This window comes from Capricornis sumatraensis, chromosome 4 (genome assembly GCF_032405125.1).
Source record: "Capricornis sumatraensis isolate serow.1 chromosome 4, serow.2, whole genome shotgun sequence".
In the NCBI taxonomy this organism is placed as follows: Eukaryota; Metazoa; Chordata; class Mammalia; order Artiodactyla; family Bovidae; genus Capricornis; species Capricornis sumatraensis.
The window spans coordinates 161158016-161177663 of NC_091072.1; the positions used below are offsets into that span (position 1 = coordinate 161158016).

Below are 19648 nucleotides of genomic sequence, written 5' to 3' on the forward strand. Positions count from 1 at the left end.
CCCCTCTTCCTGCACTGCCAGGCCAGGTGCCGCTGCGCCTGCTGGCCGAGTCCAGGGCAGCCGCACGCAGTGGTTACCCGTGGGGCTGGGAGGGCAGAGAGTGAGTGTCTCTTGTAGGAGCCAGCTTGTGTGGTGGGACTGAGCCCAGGGCTCGGGGACGTTCTTCCATACTGCTTGTGAGTCTATTTAAAAAAATCAAGATAACTGGAATTCAAAAATGTTGTATTTTATATCAGACACTGAAAAGTATTGGTGACATGTATTCTAAAGGGGCACACGTTTAAAAAGTTTCTGCTGTGTTTGCTTTCTGCTTCACCAGCTGTTCACTTTTCTTTCAGATTTTTGAGAGGATACTGTTCATCTGGGCCATACGTCATCCTGCCAGCGGATATGTTCAGGGGATAAATGACCTTGTCACGCCCTTCTTTGTGGTCTTCATCTGCGAGTACATAGGTAGGATCACAGCGTGCACGGTGCTTTCTTCTCACAGACATTAAACGTGGACTTCAGTGGCCTTCCCGTGTTGCTCTGCATAATTACACCAGTGCTGAAAATTGCTGTTAATTTTAATGTTATTAATGACAGCCATTAATACTGTTGGAGAATAATAGTTTTATCACTGATGCCCGCTTTGAAAAAGTCCTTAAATCCACATGCTCAACTACTGAAGACATTAAGATGTGTTTATTATTATTAATGCCTTCTTTTAAATAATAAATGAGAAATGTAGTACATTCGAGGAGTGTGGTTTTGTGTTAATGGCCAGAGAGCACCAGCTTTAATGATTTGGATTTAAATGGATAAGGTTAAGGTGATAGACTATTAGTTGAATGTTTTGCTTACAAGCTAAAAACTGAATCCTCTTTAATTGCATTTCTGCAGCATTTCCTCACTGTTTTGCTTTTGATATACTGGTAGCATTTAATTTTATGGGAATATTAATTACATGCAAAATAATTGGTTTAATGGGCGTTTAGGCTGGGTTATACTGTCGCTGAGCACTGCATATTTTTCCTTCCGTTTACGTTGCAGCAAATAGCCAACTGTTACATAACTTTGCCTGGTTTACGTTTCAAGTTTAATAACAGTTCTGATGATATGTGTGTGAGATCTACTTGTTAATTCATCTGCGGACAGAAACGAAACACCACAGGACGGGTTTACTCTTGAGTGGTAGCGTTTTTATGTAAATTGGTGTCACCTTGTCCTCACGTGAACCTTCCTGCCTTGGTGGTGGTGGTGGTTGTTTTTTTTAGGTTGTGGTTTAGCCATCTCAGTTTTAGGTCCACTGCAGAGTCTCGTGTTGCTGTAATCTGACATGAGACCAGAGGGTCCCCTGACGGTGCCCGCTTCTCATCCATTTTGTGGTCCATTTTGTGGCCACCCCTCTCCCATCGCTTGGAGTCTCATGGGAGCCTCTTCGTTGCTAAGCAACCAGTGATCCCGGGCTGCTCCCCCATCATCTGTTCAGCGGGGAGAGGCCGCTCCCGAGCCTGCCTGCCTCTCTGCTTCTCGCTCCCTCGTTTGACAGATAATGAAAGTGTTCTTAATGATCCTAGAACAGTAGGACCTCTGTCAGTAGACTTCAGAGCTGTTAATTGAAAGAAGAAGTTCCACTGAGATGTGATTAGAGAATTGATATTCCATGTTAAATAGACCATTTAATTAATGTGGTAAATAAGTTTGTCTTAACGAGTCTAGCACCAGCGTAGGTTGTAAGACCCAAGCGATCCTTGGTGCGTTTGTCTGAATCATCAGCAAGGTGGGATGAAGGGACATGACCGCGATGCTAATCGTCCGGAAGAGAGAAAAGCTGGAGAGAACACTTCGTGTTCAAGTGTCGCCTTCAGTTAAACTCAGAGACCCTCCGTGCCTTCCCGCAATCCCCAGCACACACGGTCGTGCGCACACACATGTGCGCACACACACACACACGCACACACACAGGCGCACACAGGCCCCCTGGGGCTGCTGGCAATCCCTGTCTCTTCCAGCTCCTCACCCTGCTGTCCCGCTGTCGAAGGACAGTGGGTCCTCACGGGAGTTTGGCGCATGGACACTCACACGTGCAGCAGCGCCAGCCACTGCCTCTGCAAGCACGTGTGAAACAAATCCTCAGCTCCTTGGGAGAAAAGCTATGACCAACCTAGACAGCATGTTAAAAAGCAGAGACATTACTTTGTCAGCAAAAGTCCGTCTAGTCAAGGCTATGGTTTTTCCAGTAGTCATGTACAGATGTGAGAGTTTGACAGCGAAGGAAGCTGAGCGCCGAAGAATTGATGCTTTTGAAGTGTGGTGTTGGAGAAGACTCTTGAGAGTCCCCTGGACTGCAAGGAGATCCAACCAGTCTGTCCTAAAGGAAATCAGTCCTGAATATCCATTGGAAGGACTGATGCTGAAGCTGAAACTCCAGAACTTTGGCCACCTGATGGGAAGAACTGACTCACTAGAAAAGACCCTGATGCTGGAAGGATTGAAGGCAGGAGAAGAAGGGGACGACAGAGGACGAGCTGGCTGGATGGCATCACGGACTCGATGGACGTGATTCAGAGTGAACTCTGGAAGATGGTGATGGACAGGGAGGCCTGGCGTGCTGCAGTCCATGGGGTCGCAAAGGGTCAGACACGACTGAGCAACTGAACTGAACTAAACCTTGGGGTGGAGCCCCTGGTCGTGGTTGGGCCCTGGAGGTGCTTGTCACCCCCGAGGGGTGGCTGAGGACGGGAGTCAGGAGAGCTCTGGGGACCTTGGTGGCGGGGGTGGGTGTGTGGGTGGTCCAGACACAGAGGCTGGAGAAGGCCGCTGAAGCCAGTGGGGAGAAGCCCGAGTGGAGTGTCACTCCGGGAGGGCGTCACATGCTGGGAGAAGACAGTGGAGGCGGGCTCAGTGCAGGAGGGCCGGCTGCTTCTCGGGGCTGTGGGCTGGGCAGCAGGGCTGGGTCCAGTGCTTTCCTCTGTAGGCTCCGCTGAGCCCAGGGGTCCTGAAGTCTGGGTTTGGCTGCGGGGAAGGAGGCCTCTGTGGCCTTAGCCAGCTGCGTTTCGCTCTGTCCTCTGCAGGGCCCAGACGCTAATCCCCTGTCACCCATCGGAAGTGTCTGTGCCTCTGTGTTCCCACCAGGCTGGCCTGGGGACAGGGCACAGGCCCACGGCAGTGCTGGGTGGGGGACAGCTGTTTGTGGGGAGCTCCTCTGAGTCTTTTCGCTACGTCTTGTATTTCTGTACTTCAGAACATGTTCCATATAAAATTCTGTTTCACGCCTTTTCCCGTTTAACCTTAGAACATTAGCTTGTTCCTGTATTATTAAGAGATCTTGGTAAAGATCATTTCCACCTCTTGCATGTAATACTCTGTTGAGATAATGGAGCATAATTCATGAAACCCTTCTAGTGTTGTTGGAGTTTTTAGGTTCTTTCCCCCTAGGCATGGTGCAGTTTTTAAGTAGTTTTCAAACAGGGGCTGTCATATTCCTTTCAGCAGTGTTAAATCCTATTTAAGATTAAGAACCATTATTCCGTCGCCTTGAATCACACAGTTTAAGTAGAGAGGTATATTTTAGTTGAACTAAGTAGTTTTGGCAGAGCAAAAGACGAAGCAGCATTCCCCTAACCCCATGCCTCTACCCTGCGTGCTGCTTAAATTTAGAAGCTGCCCTGACCAACTCGTGTGGACTCACTGTGGACCAGCTCCTCAGGGTGCCTGGGTGTGGGTCGGCACGTGGGAGGAGCATTTTACAGGTGATTCTCATTACCAGCATGTGTAAGCTCTGATCGATTTGATATGTCGTTTTCTGGTAAAATAAATCACTCTTGAAAGCTAATATGAAGAGTGACTGAAATGAACAATGTGTTTACTTATGAACATTATGGATACTTTTTTATTGTTGTTGTCCAGTCACTAAGTCATGTCCGACTCTGTGACCTCCATGGACTGTAGCACACCAGGCTTCCCTCTCCTTCACTGGCATGTGCTCAAATCCACGTCCTTTGAGTCAGTGATGCTTGTCTAACCATCTCATCCACTGCTGCCCACTTCTCCTCCTGCCTTCAGTCTTTCCCAGCATCAGGATCTTTTCCAATGAATTGGCTTTTCTCATCAGGTGGCCAAAGTATTGAAGCTTCAGCTTCAGCATCGGTCCTTCCAGTGAATATTCAGGGTTGATTTCCTCTAGAATTAACTGGTCCTGTGTCCTTGCAGTCCAAGGGACTCTCAAGCGTCTTCTCCAGCACAACAGTTTGAAAGCATCGATTCTTTCTTTTTGTGTTACTGTTTATAAGTCAGTATCTCAAAAGTACAGGTTGTTTTCAAGCAGGTTACTTTTGCCCAGAGAAGACGCTTTAGCATGCATTTCCTGGATACTGGAGCACACTGGAAGTGGATTTAGTGTGGGGTCAGCAAGAGGAGTAAATCCCCAAACCTGGCTGGGACACAGAGGAGAAGCGCTGAGCGGGTGGGGTTTGCTGTCAGCTGAACAGCTGTGCAGCCATCTTTCTTGCGCCTTGTCCACTGTCGGTGTGAACTGGGCTCTGAGTGACAGTGAGGGCGAGCCGTCGCTGTTCCTCGTTGACAGATGACAGTCTTAGGAACAGTTGTCTGACCTCTCTTCGTTTTATGTTCTCCCTCACTGCCCCTTGTTTTTCCCGTGTGTTACATGAACCAAGGCTGCTGCTGGATGCCTCCTTCAGTGTTACTCACGCCTAACACACGTTTGCGGTTCACAGCTCATCTCAGAAACATTTTAAAGGTAGAAACGAGAGCATCTGAGTTCAGGAAGTTTCCTGTGGCGGTTCTGTTCCGTGTGGGGGAGTGGAGAGCAGAGGGCCCTGGAAACGCCAGTGGCTCCGAGCCAGAGGGTGGGGCTGCTGGTTTTGCAGCCCCCTGAAGTGACAGACAGTCAGGTGCGCTATGCTTTCATAGCCCATAACTTGTATGTAGTCAGATTTTCTGTTTAAAAACATCTTGGCGATGATCGAAATAATGGACTTATACTAAAAATTAAAAAATCGGAAAACTCATTAACAGTATAGCTCCTTGTCTCGGAAGCTGTCACGGGGACGTTTCACTAATTTCCTTCCGGTCTTTGCAGCAGTTATATTATGCATGCGCACTTCAGCACTGCTTTTTGCTTTCATATCTAAGCACTTCCCAGAGTCATTAAGCTTTTTTAAACAATGTCTTTTTAGAACATAGTGACATACTCCTTTCAGAAGATCAGCAAAGGAGGAGGGAGAAAACTGAGCACCCGGAAACCACCGGACCTCAGAGCCCTCTACAGGGCACCCGTCGTGGCAGGATCCCGTTCTTTCCAAGAGCACGTGCAGCGTTCTCCAGCGTAGACCTAGACCATATGCTAGGCCGTAAAACAAGCATCAGTGCGTTGGAAAGGAGAGAAACCAAACACAGTGTTCTCTGGTCATACAGACATGGAGTTGGATGTCAGTTACAGAAGAAGATTTGACAAATGTGTGAAAACTTTAGAATACAGTTGTAAGGAAGCAATGAGTCACAGAGAGGGAGTCACAAGGAAAATTAGGAATTACTCTGAGATGAATGAAAAAGAAGTCACAGCATACTGAAACTTATGGGAGGCAGCCTAAAGTGGTGCTCCCAGAGATCCTCACATGAAAAGAGGAGTCATCAACGTGAGTTTTCAATTTCAGAAACTAGGAGAAGAAGAGCAAATTAAAGGCAAAACAAACAGAAGGTGGGAAATAAAGACCAGAACAGAAACACATGAAGTAGGGGATAGAAAAGCCACAGAGAAAACTCAACCAAACCAAGGCTGGTTCTTCAAAGAGAGCAACAAAGCGTTGGCCAACCTTTGGCTAGACTGACCTGGAAAAAAGGGGAGAAGACTCAGATCACTAAAGTTAAGAGTGGTTTCAAAAATAAATGGCAGTAAGGAAGTGCTGTGAACAACTCTCTAAATTAAATTAGGATGCAGATGAAATGGAGATGCTCCTAGAAAGGCATGAATTTCCACTACTGACTGTGATGGTTAATGTCGTATAGATTTGGCAAGGCTGTGGTGCCCACTTATTTGGTCAAGCACCAGTCTAGATACTGCTGTGAAGGTATATTTTGATGTGGTTAACATATACGTTAGTAGTCTTTGAATGAAGCAAATTACCCTGCATAATGTTGGGGCTGGACCTCATGTAATGAATTGAAGGCCTTAAGAGCAAAGATGGAAATTTCCTGAAGAAGAAGAAGAGGAAGAACTTTTTCTTACAATTCAACTTACAACCACAAATTCTTCTTATAGACGCTGCCCGAGTTTCTAGCTTGCTGACCTGGTCTACAAATTTCATACTTGCCAGTCCCCTTAATTGTGTGAAGCTATTCCTTAAAATAAGTTTCTGTCTCTCAGTATAATATAATGTTTATTATAATTTATCAGTATCTATATGGATATATAAATATAAGAGCAATGTGTGTAAGCGATTAAATGAGTAATTTAAAAAATACCCCCCAGGATTAGCTGACTTCATTGGTGAATTCTGACAAATAGTCAACAAAGAATCAGCACCCACTCCTTCACATACTGTTACAAAAAGAGAAGAGAGGAAATAATTTTCAGTTCATTCGCCTAGGCCATTATTGTCCTGATGCCAGAATGAGACAAAGACCACAAAGAAAGAAAACCACTGGCCCGTATGCCTTCGCAGGACATGTAACAAGCCTCAGTGAAGCACTGGGAAGCTGGATACGGCAGAGATGCGAAGGGGCTATGCGTCAGGAGAAACGGGGTTTATCTCAGGAACTCAAGGCTGGTTCACCGTGTGGAGCTCAGTCAGTGTGGTACTCTATCCTAACAGAATAAAGGACAGAGCGACACAGTCATCTCAGTTGATACAGAAAAAGCATTTGACATAATCCAACAGCCTGTCATGACAAAAAACACTCAAAACACTGAGGCCAGAAGGGCGACCTCTCTGACAAAGAGCGCATGAAGACCCCACGGTCATTCATGCTTAACGAGGAGGACCAGATGTTTTCCTCTTTGGCTCAGGAGCGAGACACGGATGTCCGTGCTCTCCACTGGTATTCAGCCCTGTCCTGGTTGCCAGAGTTAGCAAAACAGAGGAAGCAGAGGCCCTGAGAATGGGAATGAAGGGGTGAAACTCTCTCCCCTTGCAGATGCCATCGTCTGTATATAGCAAATCCAGAGGGATCCGTTAAAAAATCATGAAAGCCAATAAACAAGCCCAGCAAGGTTCAGATGCAAGGTCAAGATAGAAAACCCAGTTTTATTTCTGCACACTTGCAATGGACCATCAAAAAATGAAATATGAAAACAGTTCCATTTATGATAGTCGAGATGAATAAAATGATATAAATTTAGCAAAAAAGTACAATATTTATCCTAAGAACTACAAAACATTGTGGAAAGATATTAAAGAAGGTTTAAATAAATGGAGCAAGGAGATCAAACCAGTCCATCCTAAAGTCAAACCTGAATATTCATTGGAAGGACTGATGCTGAAGCTGAAGCTCTGATACTTGGGCCACCGATGCAAAGAGCCTACTCATTGGAAAAGACCCTAATGCTTGGAAAGATCGAGGGCAGGAGAAGAGGGTGACAGAGGATGAGATGTTTGGATGGCATCTCTGACTCAGTGGACATGAATTTGAGCAAACCCCAGGAGATGGTGAAGGACAGGGAGGCCTGGCGTGCTGCAGTCCATGGGGTCACGAAGAGTGAGATGTGACTTAGCGACTGATCAACAATAAATAAATGGAAAGACATCTCTTGTGGTGGATTGGAAGACTTAGTGGTATTAAGATGGCAGATCTCCCCAAACTGACCTAAAGATTCAGTGTACTCCCTATTAGAACTGTAGCAGAAATTGACAAGTTTATCTTTAAATTCATATTTAAATTCAAGAGACCCAGAATGGCCAAAACAATCTTGAAACAGAATGAAGTTGGAGGATTCACATTTCCTGATATCAAAATTGACTACCAAACTACAGTAATCAAGAAAGTGTGATTCTGGCTTGTGGATGGACATGGCCAACAGTAAAAAGAATTGAGAGTCTAGAAATAAATCTTCATTTTTATGGGCAATTGGTCTTTGCCGGTGATGCCAAGGCAACTCAGTGGAGAAACGGTCTTCTTCAGCATTTGGTGCTGGGGCAACGAGATTGTTGTTTAGTTGCTCAGTCGTGTCTGACTCTTTCTGACTCCATAGACTGTGGCCCTCCAGGCTCCTCTGTCCATGGGAGTCTGCAAGCAAGAACACTGGAGTGGGTGGCCATGCCCTCCTCCAGGGGATCTTCCAACCCAGAGATCAAACCCACGTCTCCCGCATTGTCAGGCGAGTTCTTCACCACGAGTCACCAGGGAAGCCCGGAACAATTAGATATTGGCATGCAGAGTTCCATCCCTGCCTCTCACCATACATAAAGATAAAATGAGTCCTGGACCTGAATGAAGTCTCACAATAAAGCCCAGCAGGAAGTCTTCATGGCCTTGGATTATGCCATGGTTTCTTAGATGGGACACTAAGAGAAAAATGACAAAAAATATATATATATATAAAGGTGAGTTGGACTACACAGAAATGAAAGCCTCGTGCTGTAGGTGATACTCTCAAGGGAAGAGACCTCTGCAGAATGGGAGAGATTATAAAGAACTGTTTTAAATCAGTAAGACAATCTGACTTTAACAAAGGGGCAAAGGATTTGAATAGACATTTCTGCAAAGTAATGGCCAGTAAGCATGAAAAGGTACTGGATATCATTAATCCTTAAGGAATGCAAACCAGCAAAGTCACACCCCCTAGGATGTCAGAAATCAGAGGAACAGGAACAAATGTCAGCAAGGATGTGGAGGAATCAGAAACGTCGTATGTTGCTGGGGGCCTGTCCAGCTGGTCCAGCAACTTTGGCCAACAGCCTGGCACTTCAACAGAGGGTTAAACCTAGCGTTACTGTGTGACCTGGCCAAAGCCTGCCGCAAGTGTTCCCAGGAGCATTGTTCGTTATAGCCCTCAAAGCCCAAAACCTGGCCCAAGAGCCCACCAGCTGGTGCAGGTGTAAATAAAGGGTGGTCTGCCCGCACAGTGGAGTCTTGCTCAGCAGTGAAGGGGAGCGGCGGGCTGAGACACGCTGTGAAACGGAGGGCCCTTGGAAATGTGAGGCCACATAGCGTGCGATTCCACTCATGGGACATGTCCAGGGTTGGCAGGCTGGTAGGGACAGAAGGTGCGTGAGGACAGACCCCGGCCTGTGGCTTGGGAGCAGGGCTGGGGTCGTGTGGGGGTTCACCTGCGGGCTGCGGGGTGTGTTTTAGGAGGGACCCCGAGTCCTGAAATCAGGCTCCAGTGATTGTCCACGCCCTCAGGCGTGTGCTGAAAACCGCCTACCCTGGCCGAACGGCGTGGTGTGTGAGCTGTACCTCAGCAAAGTGAAAGTGTCAGTCGCTCAGTCATGTCCTACTCTTTGCGACATCATGGACTGCAGCCCAGCAGGCTCCCCTGTCCGTGGAATCTTCCAGGTCAGGGGTACTGGAGTGGGTGGCCATTTCCTTCTTCACGGGATCTTCCCGACCCAGGGATGGAACCCGCGTCTCCTGCACTGCAGGCAGGCTCCTCACTGCCTGAGCCACCACGAAGTCCCTCAGGAAGGCTGCTCTGGAGACGGCAGAGGCCTGTCTTTGTCCACGTGGCTGGTACACTACGGTCCATAGGCGGGGGCACTTAGGAGGAGCGGGGTTTGTCTCTCAGAGTTCTGGCAGGTGGCAGGCTGGGCGTCTGTGGTCGGGGTGGCACAGTCTCATTCTGGGGCCTCTGCCTGGTCCGTAGCCCACGTCCTTTCGGGGTGGGGGCTGAGGGGGCTCTGCGGAGTCTCCGGTGTGAGGACGCTAGTCCCATTCACGAGGGTCCGCCCTCACGACCTCCTCAAGGCCCTGCCTCCTGCCTGCACCCTCCTTGGGTGAGGGTTCCAGCACGTGCATTTGGAGGGGACCCGGATGTCTGGCCCGCTGTCCGCTGTGAGCTGGCACCACACTGGGGCAGTTTTCCCGGATGCAGGTTTGCGTGGTCCCCACTTTTCCACTGCCCTCGACAGTACACGTACTGTTTCTCAAAAGGAAGTTCTAGACTGCATCTTGGGTTATTTTCTTGACATGCCGTCTTAGAAGAGGCAGGAGGCGTTACCGGCTCGGCCGTGGGTGTTTTTCAGTCTCAATGAGGTTTGCCAGGAGGATGTCTGACCACCTCACCCTGGCTTGGGGGTGCCCCGAGCCCCGTCACCAAGTCTACGTCTGTGTGCCCCGACGCGCGCGCCACTCGTCTGTGGATCCGGCCGTGTCTGCCTGTGGGGCTGTTCCGATGGGGTCAGGGCTCCATGACGGTAGAGGACTTGGGGCATTAGCCAAAGGCCCAGGAGCAATTAGACGCTCTCCAGTGTGATGTCTGCGTTTCCAGCCTGCAGGAGCCGTGCTCAGGAGGCCTAATTGGGAACTTGGCAAAGACGAGGGTGTGTGTGAGTGTGTGTGTGAGAGTGTGTTTGTGTGTGAGTGAGTGTGTGTGTGTGTGAGTGTCTGTGTCTGTGTGTGTGTCTGTGTCTGTGTGTGTCTGTGTCTATGTGTGTGTGAGTGTGTGTGTGTGTCTGTGTGAGTGTGTGTGTGTGTGTGTGTGTCTGTCTGTGCGTGAGTGTGTCTGTGTCTGTGTGAGTGTGTCTGTGTCTATGTGTGTCTATGTGTGTGTGTGTGTCTGTGTGTGTGAGTGTGTGTGTGTGTGTGTGTGTGTCTGTGTTAGTGAAACAACACTGCCTTGCCGCCTGGTGGCTGCAGTCCTCTCCTCTACACACACTGTTGTGTTGAAGCAGGTGTTCAGCCAGCACTCCCTTCTAGAAGACACTGGGCTGTTTGTTCCCGGTCCCTGAGGTGCATGCTGGCCTGTTTGGAACGAGCGGAGGTGGAATCAGTTGAGGTGGTTTTGTGGAAACTCGGTCTGCGTGTGCTCACGGAACACGCATTGGTACCAGTCAGGTCTCTGCTCCCCTTTCCTGCGGAGGAAGACGCTGGTGTCTCTTATGAACCAGGAGACGAAACCTGCATCCAGTCGTCAGCCACCCAGAAAGAAGGCCTGTCCTCTCTCTGGCCCGTGGGCCTCCTCTGGACCTCACTCTCCGTCAGCTTGACCCGGCCATCCTCACCTCGCTCCCTGCTGAGACTGTGGGTCTGCGTCTCTTCCTCCATCTCCAGTGTGCAGCCCCCGACGTCTGAGGAGCGCGTGCTCTCTGTGCTGAGGGGCCGTTGGGCGCTTTAGGCTCCTAGGACTTGGGGCCGTGATGCCCCAGGTCCGCGGGTTCGTCCGTCTTTTTCTCCCTTTGCTTGGATGACAGCCCCCCTTCCTTGGAGCCGCAGCCACTGCCTAGCATCGGGCTTAGGACTGTGGGGGAAAGAAAGGGCTCTCCCCAACCCCTGCCCTTATTCCCCTGAGCTGCATTTATGATTTAATTACCTCTGCTGTGTGTTTCTTCGTGACGGAGGCATTACTGCTCTGAATTTAGGAGAGAGGAGATACGCAGAGGTTAAGTGTCTTGCCAAGGTCCTGGTGTTCTGGGTCCAGACCGTTTTGCCTGGGCATCCAGGGGGCAGCTCCGCCCCCGGATTCCTTCCTGAGTTGCTGGCCTGGCTCTGCTTGAAGCCCTGAGCCCCCCGATCACGTGACTGTTGTGCCCGCCGCTGGTGGTAAAGTCAAGGATTAATTTCCCCAATTTGTAGCTGTGCTTTGTGACACACTGCCGAAGCACTTTCGCACGTTCAGATATGATCCCCGAGGCTGCAGTGGTAGAATTTTATCTTCGTTAATTGGGGCTCTTGTACAGCCTTTCAAAATCCTTTCACCAGAGAACCAGTTCTGTTTCCTTCCCACTGAAGAGCAATTTCACATTTTGTTTCCCCCCGATTCATTTCCTTTCTTTTAAATGGTTTCTCTTCATTTCCTGTTTTAAATTGCTGTCCTTGCTGAAGTGGTCCTGGCTCTGGCTAAGAGGAAAAAACTAACAAATTGACAAAAACATTAGTGGGATCCCTTCCCTTTTGACCCTCCTAATATACCATGCCACGTAATCTGACATCTGGAAACTGCAGCAGTTGAGCATGAGGTCTTTGAAAACGTTTGAATTCATCTAAGTTGTAGGAAGTGATATGTAATACGGATGTGAGTTGGACCATAAAAAGGGCTGAGTGCCGAAGAATGGATGCTTTTAAACTGTGGTGTTGGAGAAGACTCTTGAGAGTCCCTTGGACTGCAAGGAGATCCAACCAGTCCATCCTAAAGGCGATCAGTCCTGAATATTCATTGGAAAGACTGATGCTGAAGGGGAAGCTGCAATACTTTGGGTACCTTATGCCAAGAGCCAACTCACTGGAAAAGAGCCTGATGCTGGGAAAGAGTGGAAGGAAAAGGAGAAGGGGCGGGCAGAGGATGAGATGGCTGGATGGCATCACTGACTCAATGGGCATGGGTTTGAGCAAGCTCTAGGAGAGTGAAGGGGGGGGAGCCTGGCATGCTGCAGTCCATGGTGTCACAAAGTACTGGACACGATTGGGCGACTGAACAACGAGCACGTCTTGGAAGGCCGACTGGGAGGGTAGCTGGCCCTCAGAGCTTGCAGTGGCGGTGGTCACACCTGTGAGGTGGTCACACCTTTGAGGAGAGGTGCTGGCCCTGGGTCCTCTCCCCAGAGAAACCCCAGCCCCGCACTTGGCAGCGCTCCAGAATTTCACGAGCCCTGTTTCCTGGGCCTGGGTTCAGAATCCCTGTGTGATAATCAGAGTCCTACAGAGGAGTGTGGGCTGAGTTGAGGGCTTTGCCATTTACCCTTGAAGAGCCTCATCCTTTCTCCTCACAAGCTCTCGCTTTCTTTTCAAATTTTTATCTTTCACTGTGTGAGAATCAGAAATTTGCAGATATTTCTTACATAGCACATACCATTCCCCATCTTTTTTTTTTTTTTTGGCCTCTTTAAATGTTTCCCTTTTATCGAAGGTTACTGTTAAATTACCAAAACCATTTTCAGATCATCTTTTGTTTTGTTAACATCAATTTAACAAATCCAGACACACATATGTCTTTGTGCACAGGCCATATGCTTATTCCCCTTGAAGTTCCGTGTGTTACAGGAGCTGTTGTTGGAGTGTCAGAGCCTCCTGAAAGTGGGAGGGGGCTCTTCTCTGTGCTGGCTTCTGTCCTGTGCAGGCCGGATGGTGGGAGCGTTGGTGAGACCCCACCAGGCACAGTGTTCTGGCTGAGGGGTGGCCGTAGCAGGGAAGCTGGGGGACCCAGCTCTGCTGGGGGGAGGTCTGTGGCCAAGACCTGAGCTCAGGCCCTGCATGTGGGGGCCCAGCGCCCAACACAGGAAGGTTTTAAGTGACCAGGGGTGTGGTCATGAGCACCCTGAGGAGCTCGATTTCAAGGCACAGTCAGACCTGTTCCTGGCTGTTGCGTGTTCTTCATTATTTTATTTTACCCACAGACATTTCACTGGACTGTTAAACACTCGCCAGCATTTGGTTTTGAGAGTCTTGGGATGTATCATTCTCTGATCTGTGGTTTCCTTTGTATTTCCAATTCAGTGTTACACTTTGGGAGACAAGCCCTGCTTTCAGACAGGTTCATTGTTAAGGAATGCCTTATTTGATGTTAGGCGGTTTCTTTGCTGACTCACGCGTGCAATCGTTTGTGAGTTTTCAGAAAGCGCACTTTCTGCGCTAGTCAGAGTGAGACTGTGTTAGTGAGAACAGCTACCGCTGTTCACGAGTTCGCTGCGTCGGACTGCCCATCGTCACAGCTAACCCTGGAAAACCTGCTTTTCTGATGAGCACGGGGTGTGAGGCCCCCTGTTAAGTGATTGGCGTGTCCAGGCCTGCTGATCCAGAACTTTGCCGCTGATCAGAGAAGAGCAAGAGACAGGCCGGTTAGGGGTTTAGCCGTGGCGTTGGACTCTGTATTTTGGCAGTGCTTTCCATGAGCGATGCTGATCTCCAGGGGTTTTTGGTTCTGCCTCCCTTGGGTTTAGGTATAAGTGTTGCCATTGCTTCCTGAAGGGAAGGGGGAGGTTTCCTTTCCCTTTCTGTGGCCCCTCCCCGCCCCCCACATCCTGAAGCCCCCTGGAGGTGGAAGGAGTGCAGAGTGCTAGCCGGGATGGGGTGGGAAGGCTTGGGCAGCTTTTTTTGCAAGTCGTGAGGCCATGGTGTCACTGTAGTGGTTTTTTAATACTTGTGTATTTATTTGGTCGCCTGAGGTCTTGGTTGTGGCTGTGGGATCCTCCTCGTGGCACGCAGGCTGCAGAGTGCGTGGGCTCAGTGGTGGCAGCGTGTTGGATCTAGCCCTTGGCCGGGGATTGAACCGGGCCCCCCGGTTGGGAGTGTGGAGTCTAGGCCCCTGGGCCTCCAGGGAAGGCCCCATGTAGTTTTAGCCTCCCCTTCTTCTTATCCTGTGGTGTTCTGACAGGAGATGCTGGGAGACCGGCAGTTTGGGGGTGGGCAGCCATTGTTTGCAGCTGTGTGCGCGTCCTTTCTCCGGAAACCTTCATCTTCTGCCTAAGGCGCGTCAGCCCTCCACTCCTGTCTCTGAACCAGCCCGTGTCCACTTCCCGGTCTAGCGGGCGGCATTTTTTTTCAGGACCGTTTTCTCCATGAAGCAGCACAGGCCAGGCCCGGGTCCCGCCTGGGCCCCTCTGCGCGGCGGGCAGAGGCAGGTGGCTGTGGCGGGCAGTCAGATGGGCACGGCCCTGTGCGTCCCCTGGCCGAGGGCTTTCTGCAGTCCCCCACAGGCAGCTTGGGGCTCATGGGGGCTTGAAGTCGGGGGTGCGGAGGCCAGGCAGGCAGAGCGGTGAGTATGGACCTTCCCGTCGGGTCGGGACACGCATCGGTCAGCCTCCCGGGCTCGGTGGAGAGTCGCTGGATAAAGAACGGAGCGCAAAGCGGGCCTGGGTCATGGCCCTCTTGCGGGTGTGGACCCCAGCCAGCGGGGCAGAAAATTAGCCTTGAGCGTTCACTGACGGACCAAGACTGTACTTTTCCAACTGGGCCTAAAGAACCATCAGCTTTAAACTCCAAGTGAGAGCACTTACTGACCAAGAGCTAGACCAACAGACACCCCTCACACGCTGACTCACTAGAATCAGGGACGGTCTGATGTTTGCCAAGTGCTGGGAGTGAGCAGGCGTTCTCGACGTGAACCTTCTACCGCATGAGCCCAGCGTTGGGCTTTCCTGGTCGAGGACCCACAGGGCTCTTTGGGGGACACACAGAAGGAGGTGGGGCTTCACTCAGTCTGCAGGCGTCTCTGGTGGTGTTCTTAGTTTTGAGGACGACTGAACCTCCATGAACCCTCAGGGATCAAGTGACCCAACTTTAGTTTCTGAGTTTCCTGTTTGAATATTTTGAACTGTGTGTAAGGGTTGAAATTTGATGACTTTTCTTCCACTCTTCAAAGAGCAGGGAGAAAAATCTACTTGTTTTGAAAAATAGAACAAAACCCCCATTCTATCTTGCAGCTAATATATAGGTCCCTTAAATCTTTTTATAAATCTGAGATACATTGTCAGATCATAATGATCTTAATTTCTTTCTGTATCTTAAAATATTTTGCTCTTGTGTCATCCCAGGTATTATTATATCCTTACTCATCAGCCATTCCTAAATGTGGTTAAAGAGGGGGCTTAGATGATAAGAGAATGAAAGAAAGGGAGATGGACTCACTGGGAAGGGTGTAACAGAGAGATAAGCAGCCCCTTCTGTGGGATCCTTCAGGTTTCTTACTGTGTTTTCCAAATGATTGTTTACCAAAGATAAGGAGTCTGGAAACATTTTTTTCAACATAGTAGAGAATTTAGGATTTTTTTGTTTTTCACGCGTAACGACGAGGAGAGGAAAGCCGGCAGAGGAGGCGCGTCCCCGTTACTAGATGAACAGATGAGCACAGAGAGGGGGCAGCTCTCTCGAGGCTGATGATGACGGAGACAGTGGTCGTCTGAGCAGATTCTCAGACGGCGCGTCTGCAGGCGTCTCAGGTGGATTTCCCATCTCAGGCATCAGCGATGCACAGTGTCCTAAGGACATGAAGGGAACGTGGTTCCTCATCCAACTGGTTGTCTGGCAGGAAGGCCTTCAGCACGTCAGACTTTGCGACAAGAATGTGGCCCATCCCCCACTTGCCAGAAAGGGAGGATGTTTGTGGACCCGACTTGGGTATGAACACATAAATGCTGAAAGCAGGTGCGTCTGCAAGGCTCGCAGGCTGCCCTACGCGCTGCCCACGGTGGATATCAGTAAAGGGGCCATCTTTTCTGTTGTGTGTGTTTTTTTTTTTTCCTTTTAACTTTGTGTTAGGTGCTTTCCCCATTCTCTATGGGCTTCCCAGGCGTCTCAGTGGTAGAGAATCCACCTGCCAATGCAGGAGACGTGGGTTGGGTTTGATCCCTGGGTCGGGGAGGTCCCCTGGAGGAGGAAATGGCAACCCACTCCAGTATGCCTGCCGGGGAAATCCGATGGACAGAGGAACCTGGTGGGCTACAGTCCATGGGCATCGCATAAGAGCCGGATGAGACTTAGCCACTAAACAACAACAGCAGAACCCCTTCTTTGTAAAGGGGCCTGTGAAGGCCCTGGGGTCACTGCAGCTGTTTCTGTCTTTGGGCGAGTGTCCGGGCTTCTCCAAGGGCGATGAGCAGCGTCTGCTGTGGCTCCTGTCTTCCAGCCGCTTAGCTCAGCTATTAGCATCAGGTGTCTAAGTCTTTTGCTTCAGCAGCAAGAGTTGAATAATATTCAAGAAGGCTTCAAACTAGATTAATATTTAAGAGCCTCTGTGAATCCAGGAAGTGCCCGTGAAGGCCTTGAGGGTCTAATGTATACAACGTGCGTCCATCAGGGGGTCGGCTGTGCGCTTGGCTCCCCGTCTGCAGAGCTTTATTCTGGGGGAGCGCGTCTGGCTCCCAACGCTAAGCCTGCCACCTCCCTAAGGCGTCCTCACTGGGAAATCACAGTTTCTGTCACCTTACTGTCCTAAACAGATCTGTGTCCCGAATAGAAAGGAAAATAAGCGTGATTACTTGTGAAACTTTGCCTTAAGGGGAAGCGAGTTACAGGGAAGAAACGAAGGCTCGGTCATCGGTCACCTCATTTCAGGGCTGCATGTCTTCGGGAAGGTTGGTGTGGACTGGCTGGTGAAGGAGGAGAGGGGTCCATCCACCTGGCCTGGTGGATGGAGGGCGGATGGAGGAGCGTTGTGCTCCTGGGACCAGGTGGACGTGAGCTGGAGTGGCGGGGGCAGCTGGGACAGTGCTGAGCAGGAGCCAGAGGACCTGTGTGAGAGGGCCAACGGTCATTCACGTCGTGGTGGGGAGCAGGGCTTGGAAGGCATCTGCTGCTCCCCGCTCGGCTCGTGCCGCCCCCAGCCTCCCTGCCATGTCTGTCACGTGCAGTTCATGGGCCTCGTGGCCACCTGGCAGGGCCCGCCCCAGAGGTCTTCACCAGGGACAGAAAACGGCTGTGTCCTCCCTCCGTCTGCCTAAGCAGAAACTGACTCAGGAGGTGCCGTGGTCTGCAGCTGTGGCTTGAAATGCTCAACTGTCAAAGACTTCATTCAGTTCAGTTCAGTCGCTCAGTCGTGTCCGACTCCTGGTGACCCCATGGACTGTAGCATGCCAGGCCTCCCTGTCCAGCACCAACTCCTGGTGTTTACTCAAACTCATGTCCACTGAGTCAGTGATATCATCCAACCATCTCATCCTCTGTCATCCCCTTCTCCGCCCACCTTCAATCTTTCCCAGCATCAGGGTCTTTTCTAGTAAGTCAGTTCTTCCCATCAGATGGCCAAAGTACCGGAATTTCAGTTTCAGCATCAGTCCTTCCAGTGAACACCCAGGACTGATCTTCAGGATGGACTGGTTGGATCTTGCAGTCCAAGGGACTCTTGAGAGTCTTCTCCAGCGCCCCAGTGCAGGTCCAGAGTGATGGGCGCTGCTGGCCGGCAGGGCCAGAGCGGGGGCCGTGATGGGAAGGGGGAAGGAACCCGCCCCCCCGCCGCCTGTGTTCCCTGTCTGACTCGCCGAGTGGTCGTCCTGCGCCCGCCTGCCCACCTCGCTGTGTCCCGCCTCCCTGGGTGCCTGCCTCTCTTTTCCAGGTCGTATCCAGTGCCTTTCAGTCCACGTTGCCGGGCTCCTCCAGCCCCTCGTCTCCAGAGTCGTCTGTGCGGGGCCTCCCGTGGAGACGGACGCACACGTCGGGTGACTGGCCTCCTCCACTTGGCGTCGTGTCTTTCAGGGTCCCTGGAGCTGTCGTGTCTGCCAGCGCCGTGCTCCCTCTTGAGGCCTGATACTCCTTCCCCACGTGGAACAAGACGTGCACAGGCCGCGCCTTGTCTGCCCCTTCATCAGTTGGCAGACGTGTGGGTTTCCCTCCCGTTTTGGCTGTTAGTAGAAGGCTGCTGTAATCACTTGTTGACAAGTCTTTTTCTGTGGACATGTTTCAGACCTCTTGACTATATCCTTAGGGTTAGAATTGCTGGGTCAAACGCTAACTCCATGTTCAGCATGTAGGGGAGCTGCCAGGCTCTTTTCCGAAGGGGCGCCGGCGTTTCACATCCCCACCGTCTGAGGGACTCTGAGTTCTCTGCGTTTGCCGACACTTGCTATTGTCTGTCTGTTTTATTTTAGCCACCCTAGTGGGTGTGGCAAGGTGTCTCACGGTTTTCAGTTGCATTTGCCTGATGACTGATAATCCTATGTGTCTTTTCATGTGCTTATTACTATTTTTTTTAACACAGTGGGATTATATTAATATATGATGTGAGATTGGAGTCAATTAAAATTGTTTAAACTTTAAATTCCTTTTACTGGGACTTCCTGCTGGTCCCTTGGTTAAGACTCCAAGCTTCCACTGCAGGGGGCACAGGTTCGAACCCTGGTGGGGGAACTAAGATCCCACATGCCACTAGGCCAGAGAAGAATACCTTTTGCTAGCATTAAAGTCTGTATACATCATGCTTTAATAAAAGAAAAGCCTTTTTAACTTGTTTTTTGTCTGTAATAACTTGACTGAAGTGGGTCTCAAGTTTTGTAAAATGAAAAGCCTTTATCTTTTCATTATTATTACTTTCTCTTCTCCTTAGAGGATAAAGTATCCTCAGAGAAAGTTGGATGCAAAAATGTGATTTATTTTCTTATTCACAAAAGCTGAAAGCGTAGGTTGATTTTTCTTTTAAGGTAGAGATGTAAGTTTGTAGAGAGCAGGTTATTTCAATTTCTGCCATTTTGTGCTTGAGAGAGATTAAAGAAAAAATTGAAATGAGAAGCCGTCTCTTCTAACTTTGCAACTTTATGCCTTCAGCAACTGAGCCCCTTCAGAGTCTGTGGGCTGGTCACGACTTTGCTCCTTACGAGTCAAAGTGGAGTCCCCGTCTTATGGTCTCTGCAGTTTCTTTCAGTTCCACAGACTTTCATAAAATCAGTCGTAGTGTAGACTTTTGATATACCAAAATGTATAAGACATGGTATTTGCCCTTAGATAGTGCAAACTTCAGAAGGAATAAATGATTTATTACATTTTTTCAGTCAGCAGTTACTACTGAGAGACAAAGGTGATGCTGGTTGTGATGATGTTGGTGATGGTGCTGGTGCTGGTGGTGATG

At 49.9% G+C, this 19648-nt stretch overlaps 1 protein-coding gene across 1 annotated transcript in view; it reads left to right on the forward strand.

Moving 5' to 3' along the window:
- Positions 1–19648, forward strand: part of TBC1D22A (TBC1 domain family member 22A) — a 263232-nt gene that overhangs the window by 116547 nt on the left and 127037 nt on the right. The window contains exon 8 of the mRNA XM_068971006.1: positions 339–453. Coding sequence (XP_068827107.1) covers positions 339–453 — 115 coding nt within the window. The remainder of the gene's footprint in view (positions 1–338; positions 454–19648) is intronic.